This window comes from Colias eurytheme, chromosome 21 (genome assembly GCF_061535395.1).
Source record: "Colias eurytheme isolate Ceu_HAF_F1 chromosome 21, ilColEury1 Martin Lab GWU primary, whole genome shotgun sequence".
Classification (NCBI taxonomy): domain Eukaryota; kingdom Metazoa; phylum Arthropoda; class Insecta; order Lepidoptera; family Pieridae; genus Colias; species Colias eurytheme.
In genome coordinates, this window is record NC_143000.1 from 3,548,699 (window position 1) to 3,575,010 (window position 26,312).

Consider the following 26,312-nt stretch of genomic DNA (forward strand, 5'->3'; position numbering starts at 1 on the left):
TGTGTATTACGGAATATAATTGTTTATCTTCTGCATTTATAATATTATAGTATTTATAAGTAGAGCATTTGCCACTCGTATGTGTAAGGAGATATTTTTAATAAAAGTTCTATATTTCTATTTTTTAAAAAGATTTATTGTCGTTTAAATTTTTTCGCAGACACACTCTTGCTTCTTTCCGCACATTGTGATTTATAAATAAGATTGATTTTCTGAACGTCCGTAAAGCTGAGGCCTTGCCAGTGGCCCATAGCCCAACCATCGTTCTGAAACAAACAATTCTGATAAATCCTATGCTTAGATTCATAAACTTATAGTTACTTTCAAATTTCTTAACGTTGAACAAATAAATAAAATTTCATTTTAAATGTGTAAAATTTTAAGCATGCTTTATTGATTTTTCACATATTAACATATCTATTATATCGTCGCAAAGTTTCGTTCAGCCTGTCCATCGCGGACAAGCTGAACGAAACTTACCTACTACGAACGACGAACTACTACGAACGAAACACGCTTGCTATAAAGTGTTCGAAACGACTAACCGTGTTTTTTTTTTTACTTTTTTATATTTTAAAAGAATTCTTACCCAAATTGGATACATGATATTGGTAACACCATCTTTAATTTGTAACCATGGGTAATGCATGACGCTTTGATAGTCGTAAGCGAAACCCGCTGAAGCTGCTGGAGGAAGTTTTTTAGCCATTTCCCTTCTAATATCTGAAAATATTATACTTTTCATAAGTTTATGTATAATGCGCCTGCCACACACTCGATGAGTGGCATGGGAAGTAACGAGGAAAGGAGGCAGAGACAGTGTGGCAACATTACTCGTCATGCCACACGTCATGTCATGCTCCTCGTCCTGCCCACTGCCACACCACTGCTGTCTGCTCCCTATTAATTTGTCGGCTTTGCGCGCGAGTCAAAAGGATTTAGGAAACACTGCTGAGTGCTGACTGCTGTATTATTAGGCACTTCAGAAGGTATTCAGTTTAATACCTACTGTATATAATTATTATGTGTCTCTTTATTTATTACTTTATGTAATAATGTAACTCACTTGGCCGTAACGTTCTGAATAAAATATATAAATATCTTATATATTCTTCTTATATATAAAAATGAATCGCAAAATGTGTTGGTAAGCGCATAACTCGAGAACGGCTGAACCGATTCCAATAATTCTTTTTTTATTATATTCCTTGAAGTACTAGGATGGTTCTTATGTAGAGAAAACGTAAACATGTACCACGGGCGAAGCCGGGGCGGACCGCTAGGTATATATAAAAATGAATCGCAAAATGTGTTGGTAAGCGCATAACTCGAGAACGGCTGAACCGATTTCGATAATTATTTTTTTATTATATTCCTTGAAGTACGAGGATGGTTCTTATGTAGAGAAAACGTAAACATGTACCACGGGCGAAGCCGGGGCGGACCGCTAGTAATTTATAAAATAACCATATTAACCAATTATACAAATAATTTGCAAACATATTGTATTATATTAAATTCTGATATTAGTAATGTACCAGCAATGTATGATACTACTTGAAACAAACAAACAAAACATAAATTACGTAAGGAAGTGTGATATAAGGCGATAAGTTTCACTAGTAAAACTATTTCACTTTAGTTTTATTGCCCACTTTTATATTATATTGCACGTTTGCACTAGCTCTACATAAGCTCAATAACAACTTTTTAATCTCGCTTGATATCTTTGTAATTTCAACTGTAAACAAAATATAAACAAACCTGGAGTAAGCTTATCCCACACTATTTTAAGAAAATAGTCTCGGTCATGCATGTTGTGTTGATGGTCCAATCCCAGAACGTGAACAAATAAATGTAACAAGTCATTAACGGAATTAAAGCAGTCATTGTTTATCATTAATACCTGAAAGAAATTATAAACTTTTTTATAGATACAAGTATTAACGTAATTCGCCTTTTGGCAAAGGTGAAGGTAATTATTGCAGTAAAGAACCTACTTTATTTCCGTTAGGTCTTCCTGAAGGTGGACAATCACATCCAGGATCCGATGATCTTACTAGCGTTAAAATGTTCGCGGCGTGTCGTCTGAGCGGTGATGAAACATTTGCATTACGTTTTACTCGATTATTGAATTTAGCTGAAACGTAACTACTCTATGTAAAACCTTTTATCAAACAATATCAAGAATTAAAACATCAACATTAATAGAGAGATAAATCTAAATTGATAGATTACTGACTTTTTGATAGAACAACTACTTCGTCTGTTCTATCATCGTTAACAATTTCATTTTCAGCATCTAATTGCACTGAAGTAGTATTTTCCTTGAGAGTTGTATTAGAAAAGTCAGATTCAACTAAGGGTGCAAGTGTAGAGTCTGACAAATGTTCATTTTCATTGTTTGCTATCGTAACTTCTTGATTTTGCAGCGGATGACCAGCTGGTGTTACATTTTCGTCACTCTCATTTGCATCTTCATCTTTTTCTGGAGAATCCTTATTCATATTTAAATTTCTAAATTCAATGCATGTCTCTTTTTCGATGTGTCTTAGCACCGCCTGTATATTTTCCTTTTCCTCAGTAGCTAAAATTGTTTTGAAAATAAGCAAAATATTGCACGCAGATGTTACATTTTAAGTACTACTTTTTTACTTACTGAATTCCATTGCATCTCTTATTTTATAGTTTACAATGCCATAGGGCCAGATTCTTTCCTTGAAGTATTCATCGATTTCTTCATTTTTTACAGTATTTTTATCTGGGGTACGGTGTATAACACTAGGGCATGTCTTTAAAAGATATTCTTTATTACGTTTTGTACATTCCGCACTATAAACCATAGACACCTTTTCAACGTCTGTTTCACTCAAAGCTTCCCTTTGTCCAATTTTAACGCCATTCTGTAATTATTCAAATGCATATTTTCAAATATACTTGATTATATTTTGTTTAATATACAATGTCAAGGGTTTTACCTCAGTCATTATAGTAACCTTCCCGTTCCTAGAAAATGCCCGGGAGGGATAATGGAGTACACTTGCGTAATCATACGGCAAACTTGAAAGAGGATCTTCTTCACGAACTGAGAAATACTTTTTGTATCCTATGCATAAAAATCATCGGATTTATACTATTTAGAGTTATTTATATACTTACAATTTATATTATTTATAATTATCTTACGTTTGTGTATGACACACCTACTTTATCAATCATTCAATTGCACTGAGTTATATAAAATCATGCATTGTTATGCATTCAATTAAATCAACTTGCAGGATAATTTATTATACACAGGAAAATTACTTGCCTGGTTTAATATTGTCCCATTTTATTGTTAAATATCTATCTCTATCAGGTCTGGTGTGTTCATGAGAAAATCCCAATATGTGCATTACTTCATGAACTATTTCTCCCAAGGACATGCAGTCATACCCGAAGACAACCATCTAGAGCAATTATTAAAGTTGCGATAATAATGATGAGTGAATGAGTTGAGATAATAATTTGCATTGCTAATCCCTCGAAAGAATCAACTTCAAGCTATCGGTTATTAGCTATCGGCAACTTATTAGCTATCGGTTTTCAAATTATGAGTAAGGCCAAAAACGTAAGTTACGTTTTGTCTCTTTCATTACTTTAATTTGAACTTAAAGTATGATTTTCACCCATATTATTATTTTAGATCGTTTCATGTAATATTTCATTATATGTAATTTAAATTAGACTATTCTAACTTTACCTGAACACCGTTATTAGGTTTCTTTTCATTGCTATGCACACACTGTTTTATTCCAGAAGGATTGGTGATGTATAGCCACTCTACACTTTGCAGTGACTGCTTATCTACAGGCCTCTCCCGTAGTCGCTGTAGTCGGATGCAGGTAGCCTTTTCGAAATAGTCAAAGGCTTTTACTATCGTTTCCATAAGTTGTACATCTACAATTAGTTCGTTTTTTTAGTATCATACATTTTTTAGATGTGTGATTAAGCAAAACATGAATACGGTATTGCTGAACATGGTGACTGCATGACGTTTAATGTTGTAAAAATTTAAAAGGTTTCCAAAATCCTAACAAAAAATGATGCGATATTGGTGAATTAAAAAGCAATGACATTAATGAATGAGATAGTCTTAAAAAAAGACAATCTCAATGATCTCGATGCTTTTTTTGTTCAAAAATTTCATTTCTTTTTCATTTAACCTTTGATTAAGTTAAAAATTAAGTTTAAATGTACATATGCAAAGTGAATTGATTTTTTTAATATTATTATGTCTCTAAAATTTCAAATACGTACCATATGAACTAGAATCAATAAAGTATGGTACAATGCCGTGATGCCATTTCTTAATCCAGTCCAAGTCAGTATTTACTTCTACTAATTGTTTTGTTTCTTTGACATCTTCTGGTTCAAGTGGACCTAAAAGTTTGGCTGGAGCGAAGTTATAACGTCGATTATTTTTTATTGTAGTCTGTGAAAATAATAAAATTATCATACTTTTTGTTTTATTTTTATTTCGTTAAAATGCTATGCGTGGGTGTATGCGTCAAATGTATGTTCTATGTATGACTGAATGATCATTTTTTTTATTAAAAATAAAAAAATTCAGATCGCACAAGTAGGTACACTCTAAGAAATGTGAAGTGGGCGGCCTTATCGCTAAATGCGAACTCTAGCTGGCAAGTAAAGGTGAATTATTTATTTTTAATAGCATGTACATTGTACAATATACATATTTCATAATAGATATTTTGTTGTATGTAGTTATTATTGAATTCGGTAAAAAAATATGTTAAAATAATTTGAATGAATAAAAATGTAATGCACATGATGTAGGTTATTATAGTATTTTAGTTGTGGCCGTGACTTTCGATGTTGTCGCAAAATGTGTCTCGGAAGTCAGTTTCCTGTCAATTATTAAACAGCATAATAATATGAAAAAAAAAAAATTATGAAAAAAATACTTTAAAGATTAATCGATAGTGGGTACTTACAAATGGTATGGTTTCAATTGTGATACGAAACACTATATTTAAAGTTTAAACAAATTATGGTGGCCTTGTAATATGATCTCATAGATATTAAAAATATTATATTAAGTATAAGCGTTTATTAACTATAATATGAAGAAGTAAAACCAGTTGTAACTATTATTAGTTATTACCGGCTTGGATATTATATTTTACCTTGATCTCTTGTGTGTCATTCAAGATTCTTTGGCGGTATATTATTTTTTGTCCATTTTGTTCCATATCGTCATACAGTTTGTCTACTATATTTTCAACTCTTCTCAAATCTTCACTATTTAAAAGAGGATTACCTACGTCATGGGGAACTAAATCTCTTTTGAATCTATTATTTTTGCTTTTAATATCGTCTTTCGATGCTTTTTGCAGCAATTCATTTTGCTCATTAAATATCCGACATATTTCTAAAGTATCTTGTCGCTTTTTTTCTATTATTTTACTATCAACTAAAAATTTAATATTTTTACAATAAAATATTCCAATAGAATAACTATATCAAAGTTCGATTATTATTAATTACTTACTTTTATGTACGGATAACGTTGGAATAATAGCATTCACATAAGAAAATATATGCATGAATAGTACGAATAAAATATAGTAGATTTTCATTTCAGAAAAGACTGAACTGGAAACTTATTACACATAAAAAAAAGTCATAAACGGGGTAAGATATATTATATTGATAAAGTTGAAAATTTTATATGGGCATATAACCAGTATTGCATTTTGTTTTATGATGTTGGTAGGTAGAAGCAATTGTAATTTGTACTCATAACTTTGAATGGCTATTGTTTGCAAAGCGTTAATTACTTATTAATCCTTAATTGAATATGTAAGCATCACGATAAATTATTTAACACTAGGTTCCCGCCCGCGGCTTCGCCCGCGCAGTCAAAGAAAAACCCGCATAGTTCCCGTTCTCGTGGGATTTCCGGGATTGCGTCATTTTCCCGGGATAAAAAGTAGCCTATGTCCTTTCTCGGGTATCAAAATATCTCCATACCAAATTTCATGAAAATTGGTTCAGTAGTTTAGGCGTGATTGAGTAACAGACAGACAGACAGACAGAGTTACTTTCACATTTATAATATTAGTATGGATTTAAGCACTTAAATCAAAAATCTTTTTGGAGTGTTGTAAAAATTACTGTTTTGTCTCAAATATTTTTATAAAAAAGTATTTTAAACTATGAATGAGTTATAAATATTTGTATGAATCGAGTTGAATAATCTCTAACGACCATGGTCATTTCGGTCGACTGAACTTTTTGTTAATACATACACGTTATAAAGACCTTTTTTTATAGCACGTTTTTTAAAACATAGCGTATTTATTAGTCATGAACCTATGGAGGTTTCGTATTCACATTTTTTTCTATGTCCACCTTTTGAGTGCGAATGTAGAGCCGACTCTACAATAGTTTGTAATTCATTAACGAACTCGAAAATTTTGACCTTCTATAAATATTAATTAAACTTGACTTCATGACACTTCAACAGAAGAACTAGATGAGCATCAAACTTAATTATTATATTTTTGCGCAACGTAGGGACCAGCGTCCCTTGCGTGTGTAGTTTGTACGTAGTAAATAGCATTCTTCATTCTTGAACATAGTACCGCACCTGTTTGATGGATTCGCCAATTTGTAGTTAGAAAGTCAACCTTTTTAACGTGGAGTTGCACAAGACCGCTGGTAGCCGGCAAAGACAGTCGTCTCTGACTGGTATAATATAGTTATCTGTGGATAGTCGCGATTTGGGCTCCAGTCCCGCGAAACGTGAACCGCGTGTGCCTTCCGTTGGTCCCGTTAGTGATTTTAACAACAGGATTTATAAAAGTAAGCATTTTAGCAATTATAAGAATTTTTTGCATGTAATTGTTGCAAGAAATATGTCAACTTTGTTGCTTTTCCATATAAATACATTTATATTTCGTAAACACCTTAGTCACTACGCTTGAAATGTTTATTCATATATTTTTAATTAGTTTTCAATTGAATTGTAAAGCGCAATATATGAAATAGGTATAAAATTTTAAATTGACCTCCTTAAAATGCTATATTTATTTTATTTACTTAAGTATACTGTAGCTAATTATTTAGCCGATTTCATTATATTCAACTATGTAATTGGAATATTAAAAAATTAATTTCCCCCGTAATTATTGCTTAAATAAATAAATATTCTTACTACATAGGTACTTCATACAAGAATCATTTAATTTTACGAGTTAATTCATATGAATCATATTACATGCTTGTAAAATAAAATACGTATTAGCATAATTTAATCAAGAGTATATCAGCTGGTTGCACCGTTATGTTGTTTCGGCGTTTGTACGGTTAGCTTCATTTGATTCGTTTCTTTGAAATGTGCTCCATTTTGTTAATACTCGACCTTATTTCTATTTAATAAGTTTTTTTATAACATCTATTCGATTGGAACAATACTTGAATGAAAATTGATTTCTAGTTGGTCTTTAATATCTCTATTATATAAGTACGTATTATTATTGCCATTAGTAAGTTTATTCGTAAAATAACAGTTTATATAAACTATATCAAACCGATAAGCGTTTACTATTAGAGAAAAAAATACAGTGGACCCAGCAGATTTTTACGTGCATTAATGATATGTATAGCTTAAATATAGTATCGGTAGACTGTAGAGCAAATGTAGAGTACCTATGTATATGTCCCAATATGAGTATTGAGTTTGTTTTTAAAAGAGAAATATATTGCATATATGTTCACATATTCACATATTCTATTATTATATAAGGTCTAAGAAAATATCGATTGAACGATTTTTATACAACACATTAAAATTAATGTAAAAGCGCATAACGATTTCAATTCTACACGCAATAACTTGGCATGAAATTGCAAAAGTTTTAGTGATTAAAAGTGTTATTAATTTTTCTTCTATCTAGATCTAGACGAAGCTATTAGGCTATAAACGAAAGTGGTAGCTAAATATTACCTACTCTTATCTAGTGTAAAATAAGGGAAATAATCCAATTACCTAGCAATTAAAAGTTGGATTTCATTACTCACAGCGGATACGAAAGAAAATGTTTTTAAATAAATAATTACAAATTTGTTTAAAATTTAAGTCTTGTGCGTGCATAATTTCATTATTCTCACGTGTTATCGAGGTCCATGAGCATATTAGATTATCATTATATAACTAGAATATCATATTACGGATATTTGCAGTGAAATTATAAATGCCTATTCAAGGAATATGCAATGTCATGGCATAGTTAGAGTCTACGTCATACATGGAATACCGGTACATAATTTGAGTTCAGATTTCGAGATAATATAAAATTAGTTAACAGTTAACTTTGATAGTGGCATCCATGTTAAACCTGTTTTAAGTAGTTTATCAATACGAGAAGGTTTCTTCGTACTATCAATGCAGGTGTAAAGCTACCTAAATATTACTGTAAATCGATATAAACTTTAATTTTTTTTATTAGTATCTTACCTAATTTAGACACAAAAATTTGAATGTGAGAAGTAAGTAACTATGAAATAAGACGTATGTTGTAAAAATAACAGGCGGGTTAATCTACTTTCAGATAGCGCTTCGTGATCTTTTAATAAAATGTAGCATATTAGAATATGTCAGGAAATTAACAATAATCGGGCAAATTGATTAGTGTATAAGCGTTGGATAGTAGGTAAATAAAAGTTAAAAGCTTATGTGAAAAATAATTAATTTGCAAAAACTCTCATTAATTTTATAATTAAAAATTCACTCTTGAAATATTTCTGCCTGTATGTAAACTTGTAAATCAGGTTTATGGAGAAACGAAGAAAACCATACTGTATATCAATATTTCAAAATAAACGAAAAATTGATGCGCAGTTATTATTTAACGCGTATTCGACATTTACGTTTTGTATTGACAATTAGTTATTATATTTTACCTTCTATTTACTACCAATTAATATTCACGGCTTAGAACCAGCATATTTTAAGTAGATATACAGATGCATAACATAGATAATATAGATATGTTTGGTCTTAAGTCCATTTCAACTTATGAGAAATAAGAATAAATAATTAAGCTATGTTAAAAAATAATATATAGATGTTGAAGTACAAATTTTTGCGGTAATGAATATAGTTACATAATAACTAATACCGAATCTTGAATAACAATACAATATTTTCTACCATGAAATATTTTTTTTAAATGAAAATATTAACAATCAGTCTTTGTGAAAGCGAACTTGTATTTGGGATGGAGATTGTCCTTTCTTTTTATATATCGTCATGTTTATTCTTAATATTTACTGTTCACAATGCATATCTGCATAGCTTGTGGTTTATTCAAACCTTGAAAGTTCGTATCGAAGATTTTTTTATCACTGGCAATTTTAATCTGTATTCAGAATACCTATCAGTAAGCAGTATCTGTCAACGGTAATTGACCTCAATGTTGATATTGAGACCAATAAAGTCTCAAATTAAGTAATGGGCTTTGATTGAAATTGCATTTCATTATTTTCACGATTTCTTCTATTTTAGTTTTCGTTAATAGATGTCGGATATGCTCTGTAATATAAGTGTATAATAACGGTATAAATTTACAAAATAATAATGATGCAGATAAAAAATACAGCTAGAATTTTAATTTGAAACAAAAAAAATGGGATTAAAACATTTTTTTAATAAATTAAAAATTTTATTCAGTAGTTCATAACATGCAGATTACTAAAAAAACATATAGGCATCTTATAGGTACCTATATAAATAACGTGGGTACTTACAATTTAGTTTAGACATTTATCAAATATTGTATTTATGCAAAATTTTATATACTACATAATTTACATGAACATCAAGTAGGTACAGTTTTACAAAGCAATTTAATAATATAATATTCATTATGTAGTGCGATGTGCCGGCTAATATCTAGACAATTTCTGAAACTAATTTAAAAAAAATGCCTTAGTTTCAATGTATAGACAAACATTATGGTTGTCGAAATAAAGAGAAGTATTTACTTGTAAAGGGATATTATGTAATTTGTTGGAAATACATTTATCATCATTTTATTTGTAAAAGGAAACAAACATTGAGAAAGACGGAATTTTCTAAGCTCGAAGCTTGAAAAATTTTGTCAACTTTGGTCGTACTTTCTTTAAAAGAAAGTATTATTTATTCATGCTTGTGGCAAAAAGGGCATTGCATATTGATTAGGTGTAGTATATATATTATAATAAATGATAATATAAAATTATAATTAATTTGCGTGGAAACATGAGCTTTGATTGTTTTTTTACTGTTTTTAATATCTTTAGAGCAATCAATTCTTATTAATTATGTAGAGCCAAATAGTTTAAATAAAGAAATACACATATCTTTTTTTTTAATAATAATCAAGTGTAGAACGTTACAGAATTACAGGACATCCAACAAGGCTGATGTCTTGGAATCCTAGATCCTAGAAATGTATCTAGTAATGTAGTTATGTCTTGTTAAAATAATAAAAAAACAATGTTGGTTAAATGTCTGGTGACACAATAACTCTAAAATTGCGAAGTCAAAGTTGAATAAACATTGGATCAAAGTCAACAGTTAGCAGTATTCTGACGAACTTGACAGTACTTTCTCTAAAGAAAGTGAGGTGTTTGCGCGCACGTTTTGACGGTCGACGGGCAAATATAAGGGCATGTATACAACTGTGGTGGGTCTGTTATACAATTTAAATCTTTTTGTATAATTATATACGGGAACTTCGTGTTTAAAGGGTCCAAATACATATTTTGTAATTTGTATTGTAATTAAGTTGTTCTTGATTACCAATTTTATTTCTTATTAGAAATACAACAATGAACAATTTATGCATTTAGTTACGATTAAATATAATCCTTTGTATGTTACGTGTTTAAATATGCTTCGAGTTTAATTTTTTAAGTATATTCAATATATATCGTACATTTAACAAGCATTTACGTAAACTACTGTATTACAATTAAGTATATCTATTTGGTATATATATATGTAGATAAAGTGTAGATATATATAATTATCACTTAAACACTTTATCTACATATATAAATGTATTGGACATTGTAATATATTATTTGTATCGTACACTGTCAAGTTTTAGAAAAAAAAAAAAGGTTGGAATGACATGACATTGATTTCAAAGATAATTCGCGCGAGAAAAAGAGAAATAATTACCGTAATAATTACCTACCATAAAGATTTTGTTCTCGATAGCATACCTACATTAGAATCACCGTACTTTGTATTTAGAGAAGAGCTCGAATGTTGATACTGCACTTGATGGAAAGTAGAGTTTGAATATTGATACTACATTTTAATGACTCTACCACAATTCTAGTCTCGTCGTAACGGGATTTTGGCAACTAGCGTTCTATTCGCTAGTAGATATTCTAGCTGAAGCAATTATCAGGTGATTAGTGGAAATATGTTCCGTGCGTTACATGAAAATAAAACACGCATCGTTGATTATTTTGTAACATCATACGATGTACGAATTCAAGCACCGTAATAACCAGTTTTCTCTGTTACGACGGTTACTTGCATTTTCGTGTTAAAAAGTGATATTTTTGCTTATTGCCCAATATTAGTTTGCTTGTCGAACCGGTGTTATTCTAGTTTTATTGAAGCAGGCCCTAATTTAGTTAGTATGTAGGTACTTATTTCGTGTTTCTGCACGTGCTGGATGATTCAATAATTTATTGGTCATAAATAATGGGCAGAAAAGAAAGTATGACTTGGAACGAATTCCGTATACTTACGTTAGCCTAAAGTTTAAATTAATATTCATTATCGAACCGAAAATGACCAAGCCGTTTTGTTATTTAATATGTAGATGCCGTAGCCATATCGTAGATTTGCTCATTTCATGAAATGGTCAATTTAGTTTGGCCAGATCGTTAAATCGTCAACGTTTCACGATTTGGTCATCCACTTTTGGCCAGATCGTCGAAACAAGTTCTTAAAATATTCAGAATTTTTTATCTAATGTTTTATGGACTCTCTAAGATATTTAAATACGATCTGGCCAAATGTCGATGACCAAATCGTGAAACGTTGACGATTTAACGATCTGATCAAACTATGTTGGCCATTTCATGAAATGAGCAAATCTACGATATGGCCACGACATAGATATAAATCACATTTTTTCAAATTAATACCTTTAAAGATATATATGTATATGTACCTTAAAAGGTATCAGATCATTAACATACTTTAAAATAAATTTAAGTACTCATTTACTTTAGGTGTATAAGGATTTCCGAGGGCATTTCATGTCCTTTGAGAAATACAGCCTACTTTAAATTTCTACTACATTTTAATGATCACAACCACATCTCTTAATAACTGACATTCAAAATAAAATCGCCGGGTCTATGAATATGATTTTCAAAATAATCCAACGTCAAACAAATTAACCTGTTGTGGTTTTCACAGCACAGCGACCTTATTGTACATATTAGAAAACCCACTCGTTTATACTTAACCCATTTTTTTTAATAAGACATTACCTATTCCATTAAGCTGATTAAGGAATTTGAGAAAATGAAATGAAAAAGCCCAATCTTTCAAAACAGACTTTATAGCTTTAAGTTAAACGTAATTTAAAATATTTTTCTAGCTTAATTTGGCTAACTATTATATAATTATTTGAGTTTTTGTATGAGTTTTCTACGTTAGGTAATACGGGATTTTTGTTTAGTAATCGAAATTAGATTTTTAATTATTTATTGCAATAAAAATTGTTAATGAAATTTTATTAATGGTACAAAAACCTTCCTAAATAATAAATATATATATGACTAATCGGTTTGTTATGCAAAACTTTTAACGAAAATATTGTTTAATCGACGGCACATTAATCTTAAATTGTCAATGTGTTTAATTTAATTCATACTAAGCATGTTAATTTCATAATTAATCGTGTATCTCATTTTTATTATTCTTGTATTTAAAATTATTTAACTAATCGCGAATTATATTGTGAATAAAAAAATTAGATGTTGTTTTAAGGATTTAATTGATAATTATTTTTAAACTCTTCTTACAGAAAGGGTGCCTTCGCAAAGATGGCGGCGACGAAGTTTTCGCACCCCTTTTTATATGGATTGAAGCCATTTCCAGAGGGGCATGATGATGAAATCCAAGAAATACGGGAATGGTAAGAATATTTTGTTGAATTTTCAGATTCAGAAAGTTCCGTTTTAAAAAAATTATATGAATTATAATATTCAGCATATAGACTGCTATTATGGTATAATATAATCTGTGATTCGGCTTACATATATATTACTATACTATTATTATATATGACTATACTATTTTTATAATAATGGTTCGAATCTTACCACGACGCGACGTTCTATCAGCGAAGCTCTACTATGAATAATCTATTTAGACCGGGAGATACTGACACAAAATTTCGAGTCATTTGTAACAAGGATGGCGGTTCTACAGGGGTCTTAGTACGCAATGACAAAAAGAAAAATGATGGTGTGAACGCTGGTACCGGTGGCTTAGTCGCGTGGGCGTTTGTCGAACTCGTCGGAAAAATAGCGAAAGTCAAACGATTTGTAACACAAAAATTTTAGAATTTACCGATAGCCCATAAAAAAGTAGTAGGCGGTAGTGTCATGCCATACTTTTCCGGTGTGACTTACAGCCCGCCATACCGATGCGAATGTGTTGATTTAAATAAAACAATCATTCAACCATTTGTACCAGGCTAACTTTTGCACAGGTAACTATCGTCGTGCAGCCATTTACGAAAATCGCCATGCCATACTTTTCGGACGATTCCAAATGGTCGCCATACCGCCGAAAATCTGCAAAAAATTTTTATTTCGCCAAACTTTTTGTACCAGTATTGCATTTGGATTTTTGGAGAGTATTTGATAAAATGTGACCATTATTATATTTGCCATACTTCTAGTAGGGGGAAAAAGTGCTGTCATACTTGAAAACTTAATTTATTATTAATTTATATAAGTGAAGATTTCCAACACATAGATCTTTGAAATTTTGTATTTATATTTGTTGATCCTCAAACTTACAGGAAAAATAAGTGCCATACTGTTACAAATCGTTTGACTTTCGCTATTTTCCGACGAGTTCGACTAACGCCCACGCGACTAAGCCGCCGGTACCAGCGTTCACGCCATCGTTTTTCTTTTTGTCATTGCGTACTAAGACCCCTGTAGAACCGCCATCCTGTTACAAATGACTCGAAATTTTGTGTCAGTATCTCCCGGTCTAATTGTTTTTGTCAGTACGTTCTATTTTTAGTGTCACATTTTTGTCGAATCATATCTGTTTATTACTATGTTCTTCTTAATAACTTTATAATATACTAGCTGTGCCCCGTGTTTTTGCCGCTGTCTTTCGCTCCTATTGGTCTTAGCGTGATGATATACCTACCAATAGTCTATAACCTTCCTCGATAAATGGGCTATCTTAATTTCTCAATTCGGACCAGTAGTTCCTGAGATTAGCGTGTTCAAACAAACAAACAAACTCTTCAGCTTTATAATATTAGTAAGTATAGGTAGATATAAATACTTATTGGACAGTTAACATCATACGAGTACCTACAGCGAGAAACCGACAGAGCAAATAGCCAGTGAATGGAATGTCCGTTAAACTTTCTCCAGATATAATGACTATTTAATAAAACGTCTTTGTATTGCAATAAATGGCTTTTGTATGAATGTATTTACTAAAGGGTGTCACATTTATAACGGTGTTAATTTACAAGCAATCTTATATGACTTCATTAAAATGTCGCAAAATATATTTTTGCTATAAGCTTTTATTTCATCTAGGTAAAAATGCCAATCCATCCATCCGTCCATGCCAATCTCCAAGTATGAATATAAATTCATATCTGTTGTTAGAGCGTTATATACGTTTAGAAACATAGGGATTGCTTATACATATTATATATTGGAGAGATAACTGAATTCTCTGAAAAAGTGATTGTTATTTGAACATTTAAGTTACCTTCTTGAATTTTTTCGTGAGCATTGCTACGACATAAAAACACTAATTACCAAAATTGACACGATGTAATTTAAGATAAATGTGTTTGTATAAAATATATCGTCATATTATTGAATAAGAGCCGAATGATTAAGAACAATGAACTAAGTTTATTTTGTGAGAAAATCGTTGACCATGAAGGCCAACGGAACCCAATTTATAAGGTGCAAGAAAATGTCAACAATGCTTAAAATGCGTTAAAAAATTATGTCTCCGGATAGACAGGTAGGAAAACTGCGAATACTTGCTAAATTAATTTAATGTTGTGATGGTTTGAATTTTCACAGTATTGTATTGTCTTTTAGACCAAAGGGTTTTACTTTGTTAAGTTACGGGATTTATTAGAGTTACAGCAAGATGGTATATATTCAACGTGTATATGCCTATTAAATAAACATATCGATATCTATCGTAGTTTATTTACGTGTTATTTTCCTTTTTTTACATACAGTCGCAGTAAATATCAGCAAAAACCTTGCTATAACCAGATTTATTTGTGTTAACTAGAATTCCAACTTGGAAGGCCGTCATTGAACACGTTTTGGTCGGGTTAAGTACTGCGTTTTTTTATGTCTTACAAAAAACCGATGAGAAACCTTATTTGTTGTTAGTTGTTACCTCTATACTCACTCAGAACTTGTAATTTATTAGCCAAATCACCAAAACGTTTGTTGTACCTACATAATATGTCTCTATTGTACTATAAACAATTTGATAATTATATAGAAATTATTATTTTATAGTATCTACAGTTGAAGCTTTTAGCAGCTGTTAATATCAACAAAGCTAATTGCCATGTTAATCTTGTTAACACAGCGTAAGAGCAAATAATTTTACTTCACGTAAAATAGCTCCAAATGGACACGCTGTTAAGCCATAAAATTATGGGAATTTTTTAACGACACGGAAGAATAATATAAAATAACAAATTGTCATTAAATACGCTTATTAAAAAAAATGTATATTGGATATAAACAAAAAGAAAAACATACGGTTTATTGGTTATTTATCAATGCTGGTTGTTATTCCGACTCACATTACCATATAGGTGACGCCGTTCCTTTTCCCCTTAACTAAAATTTTACAACGCAAAAACAACAATTTTAACTATAACATTTTTATTTTTTTGACGTAACGTCTTATAATTCGATAGAGCCGGCTGCACGCACGTGATGATGACTCATGCGGCGTTACCTCGCTCTGAGGCGTTCCGTGTAAGGCTCGAAGTGCGAGCGACAAAGAAGCACAATCGGACGTTGTCACGTTCAACTATCGTCAGTAAACCGACTTTACAGACAATCAATTTTTTTTTATTATGGCTAAATGATAGCATAAATAAAAATTAATGTAGCTTTTGCTGGAACTAGAATGTCAGTAGAGCATAGGCAGATGCAGAATATATTAGAAAAATTATAGCAATAGTAGAGAGTTGAGAGACAATAGGTATATTTATTCAAAAAATGTTTACTTCCAGGATGAAGAGCCAGCCGCACCTGCCATACATATCAGATGAATTTATTATCCTTTTCCTGCACTCAAACTATTATAAAGTGAAGGAAACCCAGGACACAATTGAATGCTACTTCACTTTACGGTACAATACCCCAGACCTTTTCTCGAATCGCGACCCATTGATGCCAAAGAATCAAGTGATTTTGGATATTGCGTAAGTTTTCTTTAACTATTAGAAAATATATTTAGAGTTTAGACTTTATTTTTTTTATTTCGAAAAGTCTGTTTTCTTAGTTGGCAGTAATAATTTTATTTTATTCATATTATGGAAAAAATGTTGATATACCTACGTACCTAAAAGGTGATGCCTACAGCCTAATATGAAACGATCACTATGTCCAATACCCATTTTTTCCATGGATAAAGAAATTATAGACGTAACTGTAAAAGACAAAGACAAATAATTATTTTAATGAAATAGCAATAAATTATTTAAGGTCAAAGATACAATACGTAAAGTGATCCTAGAAAAAATATGTATAGCTACTGACGCGTGTGCACACGGCACTAATGGTTTTGAAGTGAAAACTTCTTTATCGGCGTTGGGTATAAAATCTTAAACTCGCGTCAGGACACGTGGCCTGATCGAAGCGTAAAACGGATGTTTTTTTTTTTTTAAGCCATTATATTCCATGCGTAAGACGGATACCATTCCAAAATATTAAACATGCTGAAAGTTAATAAGCAAGTTTTCACTTCTGTCGGTACTCCCGGAGTGCTCTGTGCTACCCGTCTTTTTTTTTGAAGTGAAAACTTCTTTAGTGGCGTTGGGTATAAAATCTTAATCTCGCGTTAGGACACGTGACCTGATCGAAAAAGCGTAAGACGGCTGTTTTTTTTTAGCCCTTATAGGTATTCCATGCGTAAAACTGATATCACTTCTGCCGGCACTCCCGGAGTGCAACCCATCTTTTTTTTTTTAAATTTGTATCTAATTAGCTGAATTTATTGTTGTAGTCTGTGGTTGTAGTAATCTAACCCGTTTAAGTAGTACCAAATACTATGAAGTTAAACAGAATATTAATAGTAGTAGTAATAATCGTAGTAATAGTGTTTATATATTTTTATACATCGATTCCAATTTTAGCATTTGGGTAAACTTTGTTTTTCGTATTAATTCTTTTCGTTCCATTCAATTCAAATTAATGAATTTTAAATATGAGCTCTAGTTTATATGTTTTTGTAATTAGCTACTTACCTACGTTTAATTACTAATGGATGTAAAAACACCGCAACCAAAATTACTGCTTACTTCATATAAGTCATTTTAGTCAATAATAATTAGGAATTAAGATTAGGTATATTACTTCGTAATTAAGGCGTATATTAGAAACTAGATTCCGCCCGCGACTCCGTCCGCGCGGATGTCGGTCTTCGCGTGGATGGTTTATTTCTCCATTTTGAGTAGGTAACTCTGACAATTACATCTTATAAATATCTATTGGACCCAAATACGGCTAGGCCTATAGTAATACGCAACGTGTGTTCGCGGTTCTACAGAGCAACGTCTATGGATAAAACTGAAAAATTAAGTTTAATTTTTTTTTCTACGTATTTTTCCAGAATAAAAAGTATCCTATTTTACGCCCAGGATAATAAGGCATAATTATACCAAGTTTCATCGAAATAGAACCGTTAGTTTTCACGTGATGTCTTCACATACAGACAGACAGACAGACAAAAAATTTTTTAATCACCTATTTGGGTTTGGTATCGACTATCGATCCAGTAACACCCCCTGCTATTTATTTTTTCAATATTTTCAATGTAAAGAATTGACCCGTCTACAGATTTATTATATGTATAGATTAGGAAGGTTCCTTGAATTATGTAGGTGGTAGAAAATAGAAATACGAAGAATAATAATTATTGAATAGAAAATGTTCGAAGAACTGAAAAAAGTTCGAATGTCATAGATAACGGTGCATTTACATCAAACGAACATAGAGCTAGAGCTAGAGCAAGAGCTTTCTGTCGTGATCAAATGTTTAAAACGAAAACTCGTATTCAGTGGTACTCCGTATTAGATTATTGCATAGAATCTTTTAGAACGCACTAAGAACAACGAAAGAATGTTCTACGTCTGTTTATACTAAAATAATTTGACAAATTGTGTGTATTGGGGTTAGAATGAGCATTCGTTCGTTTGATGTAGATGCATCGTAACTCAATCAATTGCGAATGCTCATGACACTACAACCATGAAATATAAATTAAATTAATTTGAATTGTTATATATAACAAAAGATTCACTTTAAAAGACTTAATAGTCATTAATTAAAACGTCATATCTGGTTATTTATCTCTACAAACAAACGAAGTTGACAACTTAATAGTACTTACGATTCAAGTATGCATAAAAAATAACTTAACAGGCGTGCAAACAAACATGCGTGTTAGTTTCAGTATGTAATCCTATTATATAATTGTGCAATACGGAAAATAATGTATACAAATATTAATTCTTACTAATTTATACAAATATCAATATTTGTTATTAAACTAAAACAAGCCTTATTGTTAATTATTTCTAATGTGTTAGTTTAAATGTAATTCTAATATAACAAGAACCTTTGTACTTTAACATACTGTTTAGAATATTTCCGTCAATAGTAATCAAACAAAAGTTATTCTTATAATAACGAAACATCTATTTCCATCTGTTATAGTTATAGTTTCTCATTCGGAAGATGTACTTTTTGATCTTTTTCGTTGCAAGAGAATTACTAAATATCTACATAATTATTTTTATGTTTCATGGTCAATGGTCATAGAGTACTTGGCACTGTGGTCATTATTAAAAAATAAAATAGATACATATCAAATAAATAAACATACAAAAACAAACAATATAAAATTTAAGGAAAATAAGCACCAAGTCTTACGCTTTGTAAAATTTACAAACAATTCTTTTCTCTTTCCAGGCATATGGCCGCGCTTCCCAAATTGACACCCGAGGGATACCACATCCTCCTATACAGGCTGGCAGACACAGATTATAGCAAATTGTGCTTCGCAGACGCGGTACGGGTGTTCTGCATGTTTAATGACATCAAGCTGTCTGACGATAGACTCTCTGAGGGATATATTGTTATCTTTGACATGAAGGGATGCAGTTTGGGACATTTGACGAGAGTTACGCTGCCTGCGCTTCGGGCTTTTATGCAATATATTCAAGTAAGTAGAATGAGAGCTTTCTAAAAAGCACAGATGAATAAAATATGAAAAAACATATAAATTTATTTCTGTTGATTCAAATTATTTTTGACATTCCCAAAATAACGGACACCTACATTGCCTACAATGCATAGCGTTTATTTTTTAGGAGATAATTTTGATATCTTACAGTTGATAAAACACACTCTTGATAAAACGTTTACAAAGGACATTTTACTTCACCATAAAATATCTCATAATTTTTTTCAGGGCGCCCATCCGGCTCGTCTAAAGAAGATTCACGTGGTGCATACCGTATCTTTCATCAATCAAGTGATGTGTCTGGTCAAACCGCTAATTCACTCTAACCTCTACAACCTCCTGAACTTCTCGTCTGAAGGACCAGCGTCTGTCGTTGACCTTGAATACCTCCCAGAAGACTATGGTGGTCCTTTACGACCTGTAAAGGATCTACACGAGGAACAGAGAAGGAGCATGGAGACCGACTACAGGGAGTGGCTTATTGAATCTGAGATATTCAAAACAGATGAAAAGAAGCGAATCAAGAAACCAAGCAGAGGACTGTTCGCAACTTTGACTAGTAGTTTTAAGGGTCTGGATATCGATTAATCTGTGCAATGTATACGTGTTAGGATGTAGGAGTAATTTTAAGCGCTTATTTTCGTTATAGTTTTGTAGGTTTTTGGTAATAAATTTATAAGCGACTGTCGATATACAACTCTATACGTAATCATATCTTTTGTAACATTGTTTTCTTATTGTAGGAAAAAATCAATAAAATATTTTTGATGTGTTAATGTTTAGAGTTTTTAAAACTTGGTTGTAAAGTTTACCTTAGCATTAGATTATGTAGAAATGTAAAATACGAATGTCTTCCTGTTAATTGTATAACGAAATTCCGTAATTAATTAATTAGTTTTTATACCTTAACACAGTTCTATTCTGTTCCTGGTATCTGCTGATCAAAACGTAACATTTTATATTATGCAGGGTCTAGTCTAGGTGTAATATTCACATTTTCAGAAAATGAGGCGAAAAAAATTTTTCGATCGTAAAGCACTCTCTGATGCTTCGCATCATGAGTCGTGCAATAACAGTAATTTCGTTTCCGCGTAAATCGTTTTGCTATATTCATATGTATGATATAAGCAAAAATAATTTCAATGCGTGTTAATATATATACATTGTACAATAAATAATAGTACATACATATTTTGGTATAGCAGATAGTTCACAGTGTAACTGTATCATATCGATACGATCTTGGCATAGAAACATGTAACCATTGCCAAATTGAAAAAATGTAAGTCGTAAGTATAGTCGTTACAGCCTATTTTCCTTAATCAATATACTGTAGATAAATATAATTTAGTCTTATAATTAATCAGATTTTCGGAAAACTGAAGTATTAACATTGTTAGCAGACATTTGTAAAATAAGACTTAATTAAAACACCTATTTTTCATCATTTATCCCAATGCAGATAATTGTAAATAATTTTTACTTGCATATACCTGTATCTAAATTTAAGCAGAGGTCGCACAAGGGGTAGATAGCAAAATAACAAATTTAGTATACAATTTATATTGTTTGTTAGTTGATTTTTACTGATTTAGAATTATTTCACTTCTATCGTTACCAATTATAACCACAGTTTTATATGTATAATCAAAAATATCTAAACATAGTTTAAAATATTGTATAGATAATGTTATATTCAATAGAACAAAATTATTTTTGTATTTGTAAATATTTTAATAAATTTTATATATCACTTCAGCGATTTTTCTTTTATAATCATTTCCCATTTTATCACTCATAAATGATACAATTATTTATATTAATATTATTTAACATAGTTTAAATAACTATGATTCTAATATTTATATAATATATTTTCCGTTCAAATACGGTTGGCTAAGTACCTATCAAACTCAGTTAATCGGGAATTGGAATAAATAGCCTCTACGCCGTAGAGGCAAAGGCTACGCTTGTGAATTTTTACAAAATCTTCTAGACCGAATGATTTCTACTCGCAAGTCGCAATTAAATATTGTTGCTTAATTTTATTATGAATTAGAGGTTATTTTATATTTTTGATAATAAAACATACAGCTATACTAGCGGTCCGCCCCGGCTTCGCCCGTTGTTTAAACTATCTTATCTCTCAAGTTGGATCGAACTGCACATGGTGTGCGAATTTTATTATAATCGGTTAAGTGGTCGGACTAACATTGTGACACGAGATTTATATATATTAAGATTATCAATTTCTCATACCGTTACGGTAATCATGTTATACAACAGTATATTTTTATGTTTGGTGTTAGTTGCCACTTGCCAGCAGCCAGAATTTATAGTATAAGAGTATTGTTGGTATTGTTTAATTGTCGTTCACGTGATACTCACCTTCTTTTGAATCTCGAAAAATCTTTATTATAGTCGATAATAACTGACAAGAGATGGCGCAGGACCGAAACCAAAGGAGGCTCTTATTGTTAGATGCCAAGACTCACTTTGGGTCATTGCGCCACTCTAGCAAGTAAGTATAATAACGAATACCTAAATAAAATACATTAACGGGACTTGAATTGATTGACAGTAAAAATATTAATGCCAGTAAAAGTTTGGTAAAAGCAAACATACATGTACTAAATGTTAGTTATACAGGCAATTTGGAAGCACTCCATTGGCCTTTTTATTTATCAAGCTGGTACGTGACCTAAATGCCATATCTTGAATCTTGATAGGCGTGTGATCTCTTTTTCTATCATGACTCTTCAGAGCAAGTTGATGCCAGCTAAATTCTGCTTCATTCAAGTATAAATTATTTTTACAAGGATTTATGGTGGATATGTAGATAATTAGTAACCATATTTAGGATTTTTTTTTGTTAATAGGTTGCGCTCGAGATGAGACGGGAGATCGGTCCGTCTCTCTCTTGTTATACCTGCGATCGCGCTCGTGAGGTTTTGGTGTGACACGTGTTTCTGAACATGTCACCCACTAAAATGATTTTAAAAACGTTATCACGTTAAAAACTAATACTTATTTACTCTAAAGTAAGATTGATATGAAAGACTAAAAAGTTTTTCCTATATACCTAGTAAGCTTACTACTTAAATTATTGTAGAGTATCATAAATATCGAGTTGAGCTTAAAATAAAATTTAAAAAAACACGTTATATTTATTATATTTTTAACGTGATAACGTTTTTAAAATCGTTTTAGTCGGGTGACATGATCAGAAACTTGTGTCACACCAAAACCTCACGAGCGCGATCGCAGGTATAACGAGAGAGAGACGGACCGATCTCCCGTCTCATCTCGAGCGCTGCCACTGCATTATGTTATCACGTAAACATCTCGATCGTAAACCTACTTTACAAACAACCAATTTTTTCCCCTAATTTGTTATATTTGTTCATTTATCATATTATAGGTAAGGCTTAAAATAATAGTTTTTTTATGATGATAAATAAAATAAGACGTAACAAGTAGAAGTTATCGTTTTGCACGTTCCGTAATGGACCTTGTCGTTCTAAACCATGGAACCTGTAGGGTTATTAATTAAACATATTGGCGAACTGCGGTGTCTGTATTATAATGGTGTGCGTCGACCAGAGGCGCTCCATTGAGTAGGCGACGGAGGCAGCGCGGCGGCGCGGAGTGTGACGTCACCCGCGCCGCGCCTCACGCATGCGCCCGCCTATCGAGCGGCATGTGCCACTCGCAGCCGGCCGACCGCTCCACCCGAACATTTCACACTTTTTTTATTTTCCTCCCGAACGTAGCTCTGTAACATCCAGAAAAGAAAACCTAGTACTAGTTCTAAACGCGCCACGATTACGTCTATCTGTCGCGCGTTAGTTACCGCGTTTCCAAAATGGCTGGACGGGACTGCCTCTCCAGCCTTGCGCGAGCCCGCCTCTGACTCGGTTCTACGGACGTTATGTGCCTCGTTATGTAAATGTTACGCAAGTTTGGGACGTTAAGGTGCATCTTACAGCCCACGATACGGTGCAGTGAACCGCGGTGCCCATGTAACGAGCTGGATCTGACATTACCGTGAGTATGTCACAGTAGTAGCTGATCTGATATCGAAAGGTGTTTGGTGTTATGAGTGCTCGCCTAAATATCGATCGCTTTGTTATCTGGAGCTCCTGAAAAGCTTGTTGAAAAGGTGTTGCGTTAGATTGTGTTGTAGGGCGGTGTAGGCCGCGGTTGGTTATATTCGAATTGGCTGAACCTTGCGCCTGTCAACAGTGGTTACCCTTAGTAGCCTTATTGCATGTTTAATACAAGTTATTGATCATATTGTTCAGATTCACATTACATATAGAAATCTGATGATTGATATAAAAGATGAATCGTCAATGTCCTGTTTATTGATAGATAAGTGTTAGTTAAGGTATTAGTAACGATTTATTTTATCTTATAACCGAGACCAAGTAGTAATGTACACACACACAACTTCTATTTTACGAGAAGTACTTACCTACATTGCTCTACATTAGATGAATAAGGATTTTTCGTAATAAACGAATGCTGAGTAGCGACACATGTCTTGGATATACACATAGGTATTTCGGATGTATTGTATACCATTGGGTAAATTTTTATGTTCTTGCAGAAAGGTATGCAAAGTAATATATTTGATTGATTTCATTGATAAAACAGGATAATATAAAGAGTTATTTAATTCATACCAGTTAAATATTATCTAAGTTAATAGCTTTATTGTATTGGAACTACAAATTCTGATGAACTATGAATTCCAAAATCGTCACCAACATAAAATATAATAGCTCTATTATTTAATTAAATAAATTAGTTATTTATAACAATACATGGAACTTCAATATTTATTTTAAGTGTATTCTTTCACCGTGGATCCATTACGGGCACAATATTTGCCCTACACAGTTTCATGTAAAGAGGAAAGCAAGATTGGAGCCGTCGATCGCGCGCACTCAAGAAAATTCGGTCAAGTGTGATTTTCTCACGCGCAACAAAGGGTTTTCTGGTAATTATTGCTGAACTTTTGTGAAGCGTGAACTATCAGAGATAGGTCAAATATTATGGGGAAAATTTTGCAAGAGAAATATTTTTCGATGGGTTATTTTTAAAGTAGACGCAAAGTATAAGATATATATTTTGTACAGCTTGTAAAACACACATACTAAATGTGTGTATTTTACTTGATGATATTGACTTTCGTACTCGCGTAAGTATTTATCTATTTAGAACTAAACCACATTGTTAGAAATTCTGGATTATCAGCAATTACCAAAGCAAGTAGAAATCTTACTTGACGCAGATTTTGGTTCTGTGCGTACCTACTAAATACTTTTTTGTTGGCATGAAAATTGGATTTTAATCGTCTCTCAAGATAGTAAATTTAAATAAAAACTACATTTTTGGTTCATGAATTCGGTCATTGTACTTTTGGCTCAGTAGATATGTGAACTATTCAAGTTACAACCGCAACGCGTATCCATGCGATGCCAGCAGCCAAACCGAGTTAATATATTTGGCAGCCATAGAACTTGGCCAAAATTGTTGTTTACCCAAGGGACAAATTATTCAGTATTCTCGTAATGGGTAATAAAAGGATAAGACTCAGATTGCTATTTGATGAAATGTTATTTTTTGTGAATTTGTTTCTCTTAGATAAGCATTGATTCAGAGCAGTCTTACATAGTTTTGATATTATGCTGTAATTACTTTCCTATATTTATGATATTTTTGATAGAATAGTCTGTAATTTTTGACTACAACTAAAATAATCATTGTTATCGTATACTATACCTGTGTCCATCAGAGCGATTTTGTTTCTGATTAAAACTAAGTGATGTGGTGCATTGTGAAATTTTTTCTCATTACAATTTATGAAAGTTTGGTCAGGCGTAAGATTATCAGCCTATTTGCAAAAAAATCTTTCCAAAACGTACTTGAAATTTGCTGCTCTTTTGTTCCGATGATGAATTCAATACCAGCCATTACATGATAGTTACCTATAACAAATTCTAGGCCTAGAAAAAATGTGTTAGATATCTATATCTCAGCAATATAAAGCTTATTTATACGCTAAAGAATATTAGAGGACCCGTAATAAAGTATTTGAGGAATTTCAAACATACATTTCACCATTATTTTCCTGCGTCCGCGCACTTTTCGTAAATAAGGGTACCTACAGAGTTTTTGCATCACAACTAATTATATTATATTTAGATGTGTTTTTCTGATACATAATCGACTGGTAACTTATTTTGCATATTAAGCACGGCAAATCATCAAATATGCATTCATGGCATTTATTAGGATTGATTATTATTAATATATATATAGCTAATTTAACCCCATATCTCGTAATACGCCAGAGATAGGTTAAATTAAGGATACTCCCACTCAGTCGCATGAATAGTAACATCCCACTCAAATGAAAGCGTTTATTCCCAACAGATGTGAGCTATAAATGTATCTATTTCATTTATATACTAAAATTCACCTAGAATTC

At 31.9% G+C, this 26,312-nt stretch overlaps 2 protein-coding genes across 2 annotated transcripts; one reads left to right on the top strand and one right to left on the bottom strand.

Annotated features, from left to right (window-relative positions):
* Positions 1-134: 134 nt before the first annotated feature.
* On the bottom strand, positions 135-5,889 carry LOC149899027 (uncharacterized). The gene is made up of 12 exons (XM_090114569.1): positions 5,558-5,889; positions 5,193-5,479; positions 4,303-4,477; positions 3,746-3,942; positions 3,314-3,452; positions 2,979-3,106; positions 2,660-2,903; positions 2,243-2,587; positions 2,001-2,140; positions 1,765-1,906; positions 590-723; positions 135-266 (listed from the first exon to the last, which is right to left on the bottom strand). Exons 1-12 carry the CDS (start codon positions 5,643-5,645, stop codon positions 135-137), a joined length of 2,151 nt encoding a protein of 716 aa, XP_089970695.1. The 5' UTR covers positions 5,646-5,889.
* An 801-nt stretch (positions 5,890-6,690) lies between these two features.
* LOC149899028 (retinaldehyde-binding protein 1-like) lies at positions 6,691-20,821 on the top strand. Its single transcript, XM_090114568.1, has 5 exons — positions 6,691-6,873; positions 13,116-13,226; positions 16,578-16,769; positions 19,540-19,792; positions 20,042-20,821. Exons 2-5 carry the CDS (start codon positions 13,135-13,137, stop codon positions 20,399-20,401), a joined length of 897 nt encoding a protein of 298 aa, XP_089970694.1. The 5' UTR covers positions 6,691-6,873; positions 13,116-13,134; the 3' UTR covers positions 20,402-20,821.
* The last annotated feature ends 5,491 nt before the right edge of the window (positions 20,822-26,312 follow it).

Coding starts and splice junctions, on each gene's coding strand:
- LOC149899028 (XM_090114568.1), top strand. CDS start 13,135: ATGGCGGCGACGAAGTTTTCGCACCCCTTTTTATATGGATTGAAGCCA. Junction 13,227..16,577: donor ATCCAAGAAATACGGGAATG/GTAAGAATATTT, acceptor GTTTACTTCCAG/GATGAAGAGCCAGCCGCACC. Junction 19,793..20,041: donor CTTTTATGCAATATATTCAA/GTAAGTAGAATG, acceptor AATTTTTTTCAG/GGCGCCCATCCGGCTCGTCT.
- LOC149899027 (XM_090114569.1), bottom strand. CDS start 5,645: ATGAAAATCTACTATATTTTATTCGTACTATTCATGCATATATTTTCT. Junction 4,478..5,192: donor ATGACACACAAGAGATCAAG/GTAAAATATAAT, acceptor TTATTTTCACAG/ACTACAATAAAAAATAATCG. Junction 2,904..2,978: donor AGGTTACTATAATGACTGAG/GTAAAACCCTTG, acceptor GAATAATTACAG/AATGGCGTTAAAATTGGACA.